This window comes from Crocuta crocuta, unplaced genomic scaffold (genome assembly GCF_008692635.1).
Source record: "Crocuta crocuta isolate KB4526 unplaced genomic scaffold, BGI_CrCroc_1.0 scaffold429, whole genome shotgun sequence".
NCBI lineage: Eukaryota > Metazoa > Chordata > Mammalia > Carnivora > Hyaenidae > Crocuta > Crocuta crocuta.
Window position 1 is genome coordinate 2,123,441 of NW_027527381.1, and position 15,517 is coordinate 2,138,957.

The window sequence follows — 15,517 nt, forward strand, 5'->3', positions numbered from 1 at the left end:
TCCAAGTTTTTACCTCATATTGTATGAAACATTATAGTTACTCTCATTGAGAAAAAGCTACATGGGGTTTAATGATTATTTTTGGAAGAAGTGAACCTAACTTTGATCTCTAAAGAATGCTTAGTATCTGTGATTGGTCCCTCATGGTACAGAAGGTGGAAAATTGCACCATATTCAACCCAGAACTTAACTGGAGTGTTTTTAGTGAGGCCTTAAGGCTTAAAATGGAGCAGATATTTAAAATAGACCAGAGCATTGAATTCCAGCTATTGCCATTCAGTTTGAACACTTAAGTCCTAGACTAAGAATATGGCTTTTTAAAGCAACAATCCTAATAGAATGGAAGAGGTTTGGGTTAGTTAGGGAGAGCTTAAGAAGTGCATTCTTACAAAAAGAAGGAAGGCTTGCCTTCTCGTGTCTTAGTAGAGTGAGATCTGGACATCAAATCTATTACTGTCCTTCTAATCTCACTTCTGCCACTATATTCAGTAGAGGACACTTTTCCTTACACAGTGATAGAAGAGAGCGTCTGGACCCCACAGATAGGATTAAAGCTCTCCATACCTACATATTTACAGGCCTACAAATTTTAGCAACCCCTTTATTCATATGACTATTGTATACTATATTTATGGGCATGGTACTATTATTCAGTGACCTTACCTTTTAAAGAATATTATAGTCCACTTAACTGCTAGGACCAGAAAATGGCCAGGGAATGACAGACCTATCAGTCTATAATGTCTTATTTCTGTTAATATAAAAGATATTTATCTGCTAAATTGATTCAATGTAAAACAGCCTACACCAGACTCTTTCTGGTTTGTGGATCTGTTACTCTCAAATTCTGAGGCTTTTGTTAAAAATGCAGATCTCTGGGTAAATGATTAGCATCTGGTTTAGAGGTATAACAACTGTCTGACATAGTGATTCTGCCCCCAAACTCACCTTTCCCATTATTTACTTTATAGACTACTGACTCATGTATAATAACTGAGAAAAATTGTTAGATTCTAGAATTGTCTCTTCTATTCATAGTTTGAGAAATGAAGCATAAACATTTCTAATTTCAGATCAACAGCAAAAAGAAAGAATCAGCATGGGAAATGACAAAAAGCTTATATGATGCATGGTCAGGATGGCTAGTAGTAACACTAACAGGATTGGCATCAGGTAAAGAAAAGTTTTAATATAATCCTTTTTGGTTAACAGAAAAATGGAATAGTTCTCCCCTCCTTCCTTCATTTTTTTTTTCAGGCCCTGTTGGATTTTTAAAAGCATTTGCTTTGTTGCTTTCAAGAAACCTTCTTAAATATAAGAGGAGGAGGCAGGAAGCTTCAGAGTCTAGTCTTGGCTCTGTCATTTTAAGTGTGTATCCAGTTTGGTTGATCTTTCTGGGTTCAGTTTCTGTATCTTAAAATATGTGGTTTGGTCCAGATAAACAATAAAGTAGTTTTCAATGTTAACCTCATAATAAATGGCTAATATTTATTGTTTCCTATGTTTCATGCACTGCCTTAAAATCTTTACACGTACGTAAACCACATGGCAGTCCAATGGAGTAAGTGCTCTTATGATTACCATTTTACATGAAGCACAGAGAGAGGTTAAGTCACTTGACTAGGGTCACGTAGCTAGTAAGAGGCTAACCAGAGATTTACATTTAGGCAGTTTAGCTCAAGAGCCTGAATTCTTTCTTTCTTCCTTCCTTCCTTCCTTCCTTCCTTCCTTCCTGTCCTTCCCTTCCCTTCCCTTTCCTTCCCTTCCCTTCCCTTCACAGCATTTATTTATTTATTTATTTATTTATTTATCTATTTATTTAATTTACAAATAGTTTATTGTCAAGTTGGTATCCATATAACACCCAGTGCTCATCCCAACAAGTGCCCTCCTCCATGCCCATCACCCCTCGTCCCCTCTCCCCCACCCCCATCAGCCCTCAGTTTGTTCTCAGCATTCAAGAGTCTCTCATGGTTTGCCTTCCTCCCTCTCTCCAACTATTTTCCCCCTTCTTTTCTCCCCTGGTCCTTCGTTAAGTTCCTCCTAATCCACCTATACATGCAAACATATGGTATCTGTCTTTCTCTGCCTGACTTATTTCACTCAGCATAACACCCTCAGGTTCTATCCATGTTGGTTGGATTGTTGCTACAAATGGCCAGATTTCATTCTTTCTCATTGCCATGTAGTATTTCATTGTATAGAGAAACCACATCTTCTTCCTCCATTCGTCAGTTGATGGACACTTAGGAAGAGCCTGCATTTTAACTACCATGCTATAGAGTGCTTACAGAGTCCCTCCACATGAGATTTTAAGAAATAGCACTTGAAGATCTGAAAACAAACATTAAGGACTGTTTTAATGACTTTCAGTTTCCACCATGGAGGATTATGTCCAGAAGAACATAAGGAAAATTAAAATTTATGCGGAGACTAGAGGGAAGTACTTGTATCTCTAACTGGCATGCACAAGAACTTTGTGGTCACTGTGTATGTGACCTATTGATCTTTTTATATGATGAGAAGGACCTAGACTTTGACCATAAAAGTGTGTATTTTCGTATTCTGTCAGTAAAATGATCTTAGTACATTTGACTTTCTGTTATTTAAAAAAAACACACACAAAAATCTGTCAAGGTAATTCATTAATGCTGTAAGTTTCACTACTTCTAATGGACATTGAGTTTTAATATTGAGATAACTTGTAATTTTATTAAGTTTCAGATTGAAAAACTAAAAATTCTGACTTTAATAACCTGATATGTGAACTTCCTGCAAGATAGCTGCCTTTTAAAGATGTTTTTAGTGTCTTTTAAACATCTTTATTACAAATCACAATGAATTTGAATGATGTAATTAGTTTTAATTTCAAACAAAAAATAGTCATTTTATTTTAAAGAGTGGCTACTAACAGTTTTTTAAAAGTAATAGAAACTTATTTATACTTAAAAGTTAAAAATATTAAATTTATATAATATTCCCTATGTGACCCTTTATTTCTAGGGAGTCCTCAGTTTTCTTTGACCCTTTTAACTTGATAGTTCTAAATGCTCCCCAAAAATGGATTTACTTTTTTTTTTTTACCACCCCCAACATGTTTTTACAGGGGCATTGGCTGGATTAATAGACATTGCTGCTGATTGGATGACTGACCTAAAGGAGGGCATTTGCCTTAGTGCATTGTGGTACAACCATGAACAGTGTTGTTGGGGATCTAATGAAACAACATTTGAAGAGAGGGATAAATGTCCACAGTGGAAAACATGGGCAGAATTAATCATAGGTCAAGCAGAAGTAAGTGTTGCTATGTCTGACGGTGAATTAATTGATAAAGTAAAATGAGTATCTAATTCACTTAATCACAGAATTACAGATTGTTGCAGCTACATTAAAAGAAAAAAATGTAATAAGATAGATTGGAAAATATGAGAATACATTGCAGCAAGTAAAATGTAAAGTTTCAAGAAGCTCGTGTATTAGTTAACTACATAGTCACATTCAGGTCTATTCAATTATGACATTAAATGTCTTTCTTATTGTAGAAAAGTGTGATAGGATCTGTATAATCACACAAAGTTAATATGAAGTCAAGTTATTAAAACTGCTTAACATCTCACAATTGTCAGGATGAATTATCAAAGTATAATTATCAAAAAATTTAGTGAAATAAGCCCTGTACCCGGAAAGGAATCCATAGATTTTTCTTTGTGGCATTATAATATTTAAATGATTATCTTACTGTTCTTGATGTTCTGTATTGAAGAACACTGTAGAAGTTAGAATGTTATATAATATATGTAGTTAAATGGTCATATGTGGATATATTTTTAAAGTTTTGTTAGAGCTGAATTTTCAAGCTATAAAAAGAATATATTTGCTGGTAAGATGGGCAGTATGCTGTTTCTCACTTGATCCTCAGGAAAATTGCAGCAGAATGAGATCTAAGTGGGAATGTAGTTTTGTCTTCACAACTGTTTCCAAAATGTGGTTGTGGGTAGGCAGAGATTAAAGTGTAGCAGATTTTTGACATTAAGACTTTAGGGATCAGGAAAAAGCTAGAAAAAACATTAAATAGATTAAGGCCCCTTGTGTATATGAATATGTCTTTTTGATTCTCTTAAATATTTTGTTCATATAAAGCTTTTACTATTGTGGAAGTAAGCCAGGAAGCTTTTATGAGTTTTACCCAAATTTCTTATGTGGGAAGCACTTGCATCAGGAGTGTGCACTATAACTTTAATGTATACTATTAAATGATTTGTCTTTAGGGTCCTGGTTCTTACATCATGAATTACATAATGTACATCTTCTGGGCCTTGAGTTTTGCCTTTCTTGCTGTTTCCCTGGTAAAGGTATTTGCTCCATATGCCTGTGGCTCTGGAATTCCAGAGGTAAGTCATGCAATATTTAGTATCATTAATCATTTAGTAATTGTTACGGTGTTTACCTTTTTGCCATTAGGGGGAAAAAGTAGTTGTCTTTCTGGGGAAATGGTTTGTAATATGAGAAGGAAAATTAGAAAAAGAAAATTTTAAAAATGTAACCTGATTGTAGACATCACTGAAAGAAATTCTTCCCCATAGTCATTTCATCATTATATGGGAGGTTGGTTTTTCTTTTTTCCACTATTAATTTAGCACATGACTAAACAAATATCAGAAGACTCAGTTATAAACCTGGAAAATCATTATGTGGCCTAAAGTTCTGTGATGGATTAGTTGATGTTTAGCTGCTATGAACCTGACTTCAATACATTAATTCTCTTTTTAGGACAGTCTTAATTAGATGACTTAATAATTCTTGAATTTGGTAGATAATATTTATAGCCATTTTATACTTTAAGATAATTTGATCATAGTGGATCAATAGTGCAAACTTTTGGATTTTTTAAATCAACATTAATTAATTTAAAGTTTTGAGAGAGTGAGCATGAGTGGCGGAGGAGCAGAGAGAGGATCCCAGAGCAGAGCCTGGCGTGAGGCTCGAACTCATGAACTATGAGATCATGACCTGAGCCAAAATCGAGAGTCAGATGCTCAACCGACTGTGACCCATCCAAGTGCCCCTATCAACAGCATTTAAAGAATGTACTTAAGATTGAATAATGTGATGGGAACTCATTTCTTTCTCTTTTTAATTTTTCTGTCTTAAGTAAGTTAGCTTTTTCTAGCGCATTTCTTTTTGAAACTTAGTGATTTTTAAAGTTTTGTTAATTAAGAATGTCTTGGGGTACCTGGGTGGCTCAATTGGTTGAGCATCTGACTTTTGGTTTCAGCTGTGGTCATGGTCCCAGGGTTGTGGTCCCAGGGTTGCATCGGACTCCATGCTTAGCATGCTTAGCATGGAGCCGGCTTGGAATATTCTCTCTCTCTCTCTCTCTCTCTCTCTCTCTCTCTCTCTCTCTCTCTCCCTCTCCCTCTCTCCCTCCCTATCTCCCCCTCTCCCCCTCTGCCCTCTCCCCTGCTGATCCCATACACAGGATCTCTGTCTGTCTCTCTCTCAAAAAAAAAAAAAAAAAAAAAGTGCACTTACCATGCAGGCAGCATTTAGCTGTTGCCACTTATTCTTCTTAATGTACAGGAAAATACTGTACATGATGACAGCACTCTGAGAAGACATAATGCCTTATTTCTGACAGAATGTCTGAAATTTATCTATGTTCTACAACAGAAATATTCAAATTTGCCTTTTCCTGGATATGTAATTTACAACCCTTGTATTAAGGTCTACATTTCCTTTAACAGGGGCTTGTATTTTAGTTTTGTTCATGAGAGAGAGTTGCCCTCAATCTTTGCTTGAGAAGATAATTAGACTATAATACAGATTTGTTGTATGTAGCATAATAGTTAAGGCTTTTGAAAAATTGTTATTTGTTCCATGATCCACCTAAAAAATTTTGCAAGGTGGTTTTTTGAGTAAAACATGAGAGTAACTTAAGTTCTCCTGTTTCTTTAAGGAAATTAAGCTGTTTTAATCTTTCTTTGTAGATTAAAACTATTTTAAGTGGATTCATCATCAGAGGTTACTTGGGAAAATGGACTTTAATGATTAAAACCATCACATTAGTATTGGCTGTGGCATCAGGTTTGAGTTTAGGAAAAGAAGGTCCTCTGGTACACGTTGCCTGTTGCTGTGGAAATATTTTTTCCTACCTCTTTCCAAAGTATAGCACAAATGAAGCTAAAAAAAGGGAGGTAAGTGTCTTTTGTAGTTTATTCGATAGATAAGTATCTGTTACATAGACTTACATCAGTGAAAATTTCCTAGTATAAAGATCACATTTTTACTCTTTTTGGATAAATTCTATATTCAGATTCAAGTGTGAGAATTGTTTGCTTCTTTTCCCCTTTGTAAGTACCTCTAATGTGTTTCTGGAATCCATCCCCAGTGCTGCCCAGTTACCCCTATATTTTAGGGGTATAGTTTAGAGGTTTTGATGGACTACCTGCTGTCCATTGGTTTCAGTTGAATTTCACTAAGGTCTTTCCATTTGTTTTTGCTTTGCCTTACAGCTTTCTTCCTCTGAAGTTTTCCCCAAACATAACATTATTTTTCCTCTGGAAGAAGTGTCTAATGCCCCCAAGAGATGTATCTCATCTGCAGAGAGCTCTCTGGATCATGAAGATGTTCTGAGGACCTTTAGGACCCCTTGAGGTTTAAATCATAGATTCACACTAAAGGGAATGGAATATAGAAATTCCTCTTTATTTGGCTGCTCAGGAGCATTGTTTTCCTTTACCTTTTTTTTAGGCCAGCCCAAGATCTTCTAGGAGGTCTTTAAACTTTTAGAGTTCCCTAATGATTCTAGATTGCTGTGGATATTTTCTAGAAGGAAAATGGGCTCATGAGACCTTTTGTATTGGCTCTATACTTTGGGAGCCCAATCCCTACCTGTTTTCCCAATCTAATCTATAGGCCAAGATGGTATAGAGCATTTTGGGTTTTTAAGGTATGATATTTTTATATCCTTAAATATTGAGAACTCAGAGGTCTGTGGCCCTAGCACAAGACTTTCATCCTGTTGTTTTTAATAATTTAAGAAAAGAGTAGCATATTTTTATCAAATTATTTAATTCTTGAGTTGATCTGATTTAAGTTCAGTTTAGTACTAAAACATTGTTCATGTATGGCAGCAGATAGTCTAAAAGTGGAACACTTCAGATCATCATAGTTCCATCTCTGAATAATAATTGTGATTCCAGTACTACCTTCTAACAAAAAAGGCTGACATATTGATTACTTACTATGTATCTGCCTCTGTGACAAGTTTTTTACTTGCATTTTAAAATTTAAATCCACAGTAATCCTAATAATTAACTTGGCACTGGTATCCCCATTTATAGATAGGAAATTGGGGCATAAAGTTGCTAACTTGCCCAAGATTATATAGCAGAATGTCAGAGTATGGATTAAAATTTATTTTTCTGACTCCAAAGTCTATACCCCTTAACACTACTTACTACTACTACCGCTACTGCTTCTATTACTATGACTGTGTCGATCTGTGCATATGTTCAAAACAAAACAGAATATAACCTAAAACTGTATTATAACAAATTAGTGGCTGAAATGAAGCGATAGCATTTGTCCTTCCAGTGCAATTCCTTTACTTGCTATTGTACCTTGACATTTTGGGGATAAATTTTTATTTTTATTTATTCATTTTAAATGCAAAATGTACTTTATTAGGAAAATATTATAGAAATTAAAATTTTTAATTTTAAATCTTAAATTTTAAGATACGCACTGTGATGGTTAGTAATGTACATGACATTAACTTTGTTTACCCTTAGTATATAAATGACTAGAGTTTACTTGTTACTTGAAAGTATGAAGACCTCATATATTGGCTTTCTTCCTAGTTCACTTCCATGACATTTTTAAATTAAATGATTCCTTGATACTTGTAAAGCATTAAAATGTGTGTGAGTTATGGGTACTTGGTTGTTAGCTTGATTGTAAAATTCTATTATATTAAATATTGAATGAGAGATTCAGTTAAATGCATTGTGTACAATCCTGTTGGTAGAAAAAACAAAATAGTTAAATTTTCTCTCCTCTCCCAAGTAAATACAGTCTTTATTCTTAAAGCCAGACACACTTTAATTTAAAAAAAATATTTGATTATTTTTAATTTGCCAGATAGCAGCTTGACAATGAAGATCATGTTCTTAACTATATATAATTTAATTTTTATTATTTCCAGGTTTTTTTTTTCAGAAATGTAAAACTTGACCATTTGTGAAAATGTCTTGATAGCCTCAGATAGCTACTAGAAGGAAATAGTGAAAGGAATAAAGACTCTTAGAAAAGTAATTAGAACATGAAATGTCCGGTGAATTTATATGTGTGGTTGACTTTGCACTGGTGGGAAGTGGGCAATGTCCAAGTGACAGTCTAGGGGGCCTGGAGAGAGGATCTGTAAGAGCTTTTGTGGATATTTTTGTCTTCTTTAACTTTATTGTAGGGCTTCTAGTTGGAAAGACTGTGTTGTAAGGGGTAGCCAGTGTGCTTTAGAATGAGGTTTTCCATACTGGCAGTTGCACATATTGTCACAGGACCTAGAGTAGTGAAAATGAGGAAACATAATAGGTTTTAAGTTCTCTGGGTATTTTAGTAGGATTTGGAAAACAGTAATGATCTCACATAAATGTTTATTGACTGAATGATTGAATATATGAATGACCTTTCAATTAAAGCAGAAGAGAAAAATATCTTTTTAGAGGAAATAAATATCTGCCTCTGCTTGAGGCAGAGGGTAGACATGAGAATTAAATTCAGAAGAGACATTTTAAAAATTCAAGCAACATGAAGAATTTTTATTTGATAGATTTGAATTTATAAGAATATCTGAAATAAGCCAAATCCTCCTCTTAGGTGCTGTCAGCTGCCTCGGCTGCAGGTGTTTCTGTAGCGTTTGGTGCACCGATTGGAGGAGTTCTTTTTAGCCTGGAAGAGGTAGGTAAAAAAATACAGCAATTAAAATGATGTATAATTACCCCTACAAATGTATTTTGGCACACTTTTCAATTTTATAACTAGTGTAATAGATGCAGACTTTGTTTTTATGTTTTCAGATTTATTTTCATGAAGTTATTTTTCACTCATTCTTACATAAAGAGTAATATTTTTCACGTGTTCTCTACCTTGAGAAAAGTCTTAAAAATATTATTCTTGTAGAAACGGTAGTGATCATTTAAAATTTAGCTTTGTTGACATATTTAAAAGTAAGCGGAAGTGAATTTGAGTTAATAGAAAATATTTAACCACTATTTGTTACGTTATAGCCCATGTTTTTATTTTAAAAACATTTAATCAATTCCTAACTTGTTTTTGTGAGTTTTTATTACATGATTATTTCTGTGACAGTGATTGATATTGAAGAACATAATTTTAGTCATGTAGTTTGATTTTGTTTTCTCAAGACTTTTTACATGTATACACAAAAATGTGACTGGGAATGTTTTAAAATTTACTTTTCCCATTGTCTGTGTTCTTTCCTTTCTTTTTTCTTTAATATAGAAGAAGTAAATACTTTATGAGCTCATAGAAGTTGGTGATGGTGTATTTATTCACTCTACATGACTGAATTGGAGATGAAACTCATTTTGAAAATAAAACAATGCTAGGTATTGACGTAATTAGTAGACATTTCTGATCAGTTGACATTGTGAATTTGTAATGATGTAGCCAAGGTTAATAAAATATCAGTCTTTTTCTTACTACAGTAAAATCTATTTTATGTAAATTCTAGCTGCAGCAAAAATTAGACTATGATATTTGCCATTCAAGTAACAGCATATCAGAAACATCTTAAAATTCTAGTATTAATTTTTTTTCTTTCTTTTTTTAGGTTAGCTATTATTTTCCTCTTAAAACTTTATGGAGATCATTTTTTGCTGCTTTAGTGGCTGCATTTGTTTTGAGATCCATCAATCCATTTGGTAATAGCCGTCTGGTCCTTTTTTATGTGGAGTATCATACACCATGGTACCTTTTTGAACTGTTTCCTTTTATTCTCCTCGGGGTATTTGGCGGGCTTTGGGGAGCATTTTTCATTAGGGCAAATATTGCCTGGTGCCGTCGACGCAAATCCACCAAATTTGGAAAGTATCCTGTTCTTGAAGTCATTGTTGTTGCTGCCATTACTGCGGTGATAGCCTTCCCTAATCCATATACCAGGCTCAACACCAGTGAGCTGATTAAAGAGCTTTTTACAGACTGTGGTCCTCTGGAATCCTCTTCTCTTTGTGACTACAGAAATGACATGAATGCCAGTAAAATTGTTGATGATATTCCTGATCGTCCAGCAGGCCTTGGAGTATATTCAGCTATATGGCAGTTATGCTTAGCACTCATATTTAAAATTATAATGACAGTATTCACTTTTGGTATCAAGGTAAGTGCTGATGTGAGGTGCTATTTAAGTAATCTTGGCATGTTCAAAACTTGTATGCGGAATGAGCAGTGAATGTTTATCTAAAGGTGGTTATTTCATAAATGTAGGCTGAAAAATTCTTTTGAGTTTCATTTTAAATAATGAAAACAAGAATTCCTTAGGATGTATTGTTGAGCATGGTTATTTGTTGATGTGTAATGCATTACACCAAAACCTAACAATTTAAGATAACTATTTTGCTCTTGATACTGGGTCAGTAATTTGGGAAGAGCTCAGCTGGGCATGTTTTGTTTGTGGCCTGTGAACATGTCATCAGACATGGCTAAGGCTGGTCATCTACCACCCAAGCTGGGAAGATTCAGACAGCTAGGGCCACTGTGTGTGTGTGTGTGTGTGTGTGTGTGCTTTTTCCAGCATGGTACCTTCAAAGCATTGAGATTTCTTACACGGTAGCTCAGGATTCTCCAAAAGCAAGTGTTCCAAGAGGACCGTTTCTTACCTAGCTAAAGAAGTCATGCACCATGTCTTCTGTTGCATTTTGTTTGCCTGGGTTGTCACAGAGGCCTACCTACCTCTTAATGGGAGCAGTGTCGGGAAATTCATGACCATGTTTTATTAATATTTTATTATTTTTCTTGAGAGAGAGATAGAGTGTGAGCATGGGGGAGGGGCAGAGAGAGAGGGAGACACAGACTCTGAAGCATACTCCAGGCTCTGAGCTAGCTGTCATCACAGAGCCTGACGTAGGGCTCGAACCCACGAACCATGAGATCATGACCTGAGCCAAAGTCGGACGCTTAACTGACTGAGCCACCCAGGCACCCCTCCCGTGATTGTTTTAAACTACCAAAAACTTAGTGGTTAAAGTTACACAAATTTATTTTAGTTTTGGGGATCAGAAGTCCAAAAGGGGTCTCACAGGACTAAAATCAAGGTGTTCACATAGATTTATGGACACTCTAGGAGAGAGTCCTTTTTTTTTTCTTTTTTGCCTTTTCCAGCCTTTTATAAGCTGCCCACATTCCCTGGCTCATGGCCCCCTTTTCCCATCTTCAAAGCCAGTAAATGGGTGGTCATGTCTTTTCTTTTAATCTCATTTTTCTGACACTATTCTAAATCTTTCTTCCACATTTAAATTCTTTTTTTTTTTTTTAACATTTATTTATTTTTGAGAGAGAGAGACAGATCATGAGCAAGGGAGGGGCAGAGAGAGAGGGACACACAGAATCGGAAGCAGGCTCCAGGCTCTGAGCTGTCAGCACAGAGCTTGACGCGGGGCTCGAACCCACGAACCGTGAGATCATGTCCTGAGCCAAAGTCGGATGCTCAACCGACTGAGCCACCCAAGGCGCCCCCTTTCTTCCACATTTAAAAAACATCTGTGATTACTTTGAGCCCACTCAAGTAATCCAGGATAATCTCCTGTTTTAAGGTCAGCTGATTAACAACCTTAATTTTACCTGCACCCTTAATGCTTCCTTACTGTAAGACATAACAGATTCACAGGAATTAGGATATGGGTATCTTTGGGGAGCCATTATTCCACCTATATCATGTTACTTTAGGGTGTTAACTTGACACTGCAGACTCAGAGTCAAATTCATAGCCTATGAATACCACATTTTTTTCCATCAAGGATTAAGGGAGCTAGGCCTTTGCCCTGGGATGTTGCTTCATTTGGATTTATAAAAGTGAGGGTAATATTCACTAATTTGCCAGTAAATAGAATTCTCTTATATGGCTGTCAGTGCTATATATAGATGTCAGCTAATCCTTGTTCCTTAAGTTAACATTCACTAGTGATTATATGCTTTCACAGATGTAGATTATGTGGAATAACAGCTTATTTTCAACAAAATCGTAATGATGGTTTTTGAAATACAGTTTCTGTCTCTTCTGTTGTTCTCTATTTAGTCCACTGGGTATAAGAGTTAAATATAGTAAAACCTTGAAGTTTAAAATTTTTCTTCATAGTGAATCAAGTTAAAGCTCCTGTTTCTACAGTAAATTGATTTTCCTTAAATCCTAACTTTCTCATCTTTAGTTGAGCTACAGGAAGCTGGAGACCATTGGCAGGTCTGTGTTAAGTCTCGCATTGCCCTGTGCTCTTGCTGAAGGGTCCTAATTGACAGTAGACTGTAAAACATATTTTGATCTCTTCTATTTGGATAACCTTTTAATGATCCTAATACAGTGTTCAGCATGCCTTCGTTTTATGCTCAGCTTATTTCATTTCTGTGACATTTTAGAGCTACAAGTATTGTAATCTTTAAATGATCTCACGGTGTTCACTATTTCTACTTTCTCCATCACATTTAATTGATAAATACTCTTCTCCGTGTGTGTGTGTGTGTGTGTGTGTGTGTATGTATCGTTAAAAAAATATTGAAAGACCTGATAAACTTGTCCTCTTTACACTGTACTACTTAAGAGGAATTGCCTAGGGCACCTGGGTGGCTCAGTCGGTTAAGTGGCCGACATCGGCTTAGGTCATGATCTTGCTTTTCATGAGTTTGAGCCCGCATGTGGCTCTGTGCTAACAGCTCAGAGACTGGAGCCCACTTCGGATTCTGTGTCTCCCTCTCTCTCTGCCCCTCCCCTTCTTGTGCTCTGTCTCTCTCACTCTCAAAAATAAATTATAAAATGTTAAAAAAAAAAAAAGAGGAATTGCATCTAATATTTTTATCATTTGGTAAACAACAAATATGTAGGAAGGATGTAATTATGGAGTAGAGGACGGTACTTCACACTAAATTAATTCAGTTTTATGAAAAATGCTTTACATTGTCCTTTTTTTTCCTTTTCCCATTTCACCATGAATTAATGAAAATCATGTTAGAGACTGGTATTAAGAAACCCTTGAGCTGAAGGATGAATAACCCTTAAGTTATTTTGTCTTTGGTCTAGAGAATTGTTTGTTACTTTGTAACTGAAATCATGGAGTTATTAAGGTACCATTAGAGCAGTATTTTGCTGTAGTTTTATTTGTACTAGGATTTTGCTATATAAATAAAGTGTGAAAAGAATCTAATGTGTTAGTTAGAAATCCATAGAATGTAGGTTCTGAGCATATTAAGTAGAGGATCACTGTCCCCTTAAGCATTGTGTTTTTGTCACAGGTTCCGTCAGGCTTGTTCATTCCCAGCATGGCCATCGGTGCGATTGCCGGAAGGATTGTGGGGATTGCCGTGGAACAGCTTGCGTATTTTCACCACGACTGGTTTATCTTTAAGGAGTGGTGTGAGGTTGGAGCTGACTGCATTACACCTGGCCTTTATGCCATGGTTGGTGCTGCTGCGTGCTTAGGTAACGTGACTGTGTCTATGTATGGATGTTTGTGAATCTGAGAGAGAAGAGAGAGGGTGTGCAAGCACGTTTATGCTTAATTTGTGAGGGGGGTGAGGGCGGGACAGGATGGAGGAAGAGAATGTATTTTAACAGAAATGAAGCCACTGTTATATGGTATTTGTGTACTAATAGTTTTCATTTTGCCTGTTCTATACATTTGTTAACGTAAAAACTTTATGGTAGTTATCATCTCCTAAATATCATATAATGCTTTGTGATAGAAAACATCTCAGTATAATATAGGCTTAATTGGAATCCTGTCCAGGGAGATTTTTGGTTTTTTCATTGTCAGGAATCTTGGCTTAGTATAACAACTGCAGCATGGTTCCTGAGGTCAACATTCTAGCAAAGCGCCGGTAAAACTTTGGTTCTACAGTGATCTACAGTTAGCTGTAAAGAAAGAGTTCTTTACCAGCCCTCTTTGATTTAATATGCATTTATAGGAAAATGAAAAAGGTAACTATGGTTTAATGAAAAGCAAAGCAAAATAACTGCATTAAATACTTAAAGAGTCTATTTATTGTCCTTTTAGATATGAAAAATTGTTATTTTTAAATTTAAAATGTCAGTTGAATTTTGGTTATGGTACTTAATAGTATTTTGACTTACTTTTTTTCAGTGACTCACAGATCTATAATTATTAATCTCCAAAAGAATAATATCAAGTGAAAGTGAAGGACAGGATCATTTTCACCATACTAGCGGTGATTTAGTAGTTGCTCACTTTGTGTAAAGCCCTGAACTAGGTGCAGTGAGTGATACAAAAATAAGTGTAAAACGCTGGCCCAAACTTCAACTTACAGTCAGGTTGGGAAGGGAAGATAAGACCAAAACTGAGAAAACAATAGTGAGAAATATATAATGATTATATACAGTAGTGAGTCTATGACCGTGTAGGAAACTAGAGGAAAAGAGAGCTGAAGTAGTTCAGGTAAGGGTAGAACAGGACCTTTATTTACGAAAACTAGTAGAATTTAAAGAAGAGGATTTTGTTGGGGAATATAATCATGTGAAATTGAAGGAAATGGAATAAATGTGAAGATACTGATAATACTGAAGCAGAGAGTGCATTTTGGATAATTTTGGGAAATGAAGTTAGGTTAGGGGAGAGCCAAGTTATGAAAAGACAATCATCTGTGTTAGGAGGAATTTGTATTTGGAATAGGTTATATCTGTAGCAGAATCGTGGCTTTGGCATTTGACAACTTTGGGAATGTTCCTTTACTTTGATTTTCTATTTTCTTATCTTTAAAATAGAAACAACAGGGGCACCTGGGTGGCTCAGTCGGTTAAGCGTCCAACTTCGGCTCAGGTCATGATCTTGCGGTTCATGGGTTTGAGCCCTGCGTCGGGCTCTGTGGTAACAGCTAGCTCAGAGCCTGGAGCCTGTTTCAGATTCTGTACCTCCCTCTCTTTCTGACCCTCCCCTGCTCATGCTATCTCTCTCTCTCAGAAATAAATAAAACATTAACAAAGTTTTTTTCTAAATAGAAATAATAATCACTAATCTCCTACAATTGTTTTGAGGATTACATGAGATAAGATGCGTGTAAAGCACAGTGCCAGGTAAAATAAGTTACTTTAGTTTAAAAAAAAAAGCCTCTGTGAACTGATTAGGACATGCCTGTCATAGTGTAGATATGTACTATGTAGTAGGTTCTTTCTCCCTTCTATTTTTAGGTTAAGAAACAAAAAGGAAGAGTTTAAGCTTAATAATACAGTATGAACTGGTGAGTCCTGGTAGGTTTAGGAGCTAAGGAGCAACATGAT

At 35.7% G+C, this 15,517-nt stretch overlaps 1 protein-coding gene across 4 annotated transcripts in view; it reads left to right on the top strand.

Moving 5' to 3' along the window:
• CLCN3 (chloride voltage-gated channel 3) overlaps nucleotides 1-15,517 on the top strand; it is a 90,017-nt gene that overhangs the window by 56,910 nt on the left and 17,590 nt on the right. For all 4 annotated transcript variants that reach the window (XM_077773337.1, XM_077773469.1, XM_077773397.1 and 1 more), the window contains 7 exons: nucleotides 1,074-1,173; nucleotides 3,107-3,294; nucleotides 4,269-4,391; nucleotides 5,988-6,194; nucleotides 8,878-8,958; nucleotides 9,854-10,399; nucleotides 13,519-13,705. In XM_077773337.1, coding sequence (XP_077629463.1) covers nucleotides 1,074-1,173; nucleotides 3,107-3,294; nucleotides 4,269-4,391; nucleotides 5,988-6,194; nucleotides 8,878-8,958; nucleotides 9,854-10,399; nucleotides 13,519-13,705 — 1,432 coding nt within the window. The remainder of the gene's footprint in view (nucleotides 1-1,073; nucleotides 1,174-3,106; nucleotides 3,295-4,268; nucleotides 4,392-5,987; nucleotides 6,195-8,877; nucleotides 8,959-9,853; nucleotides 10,400-13,518; nucleotides 13,706-15,517) is intronic.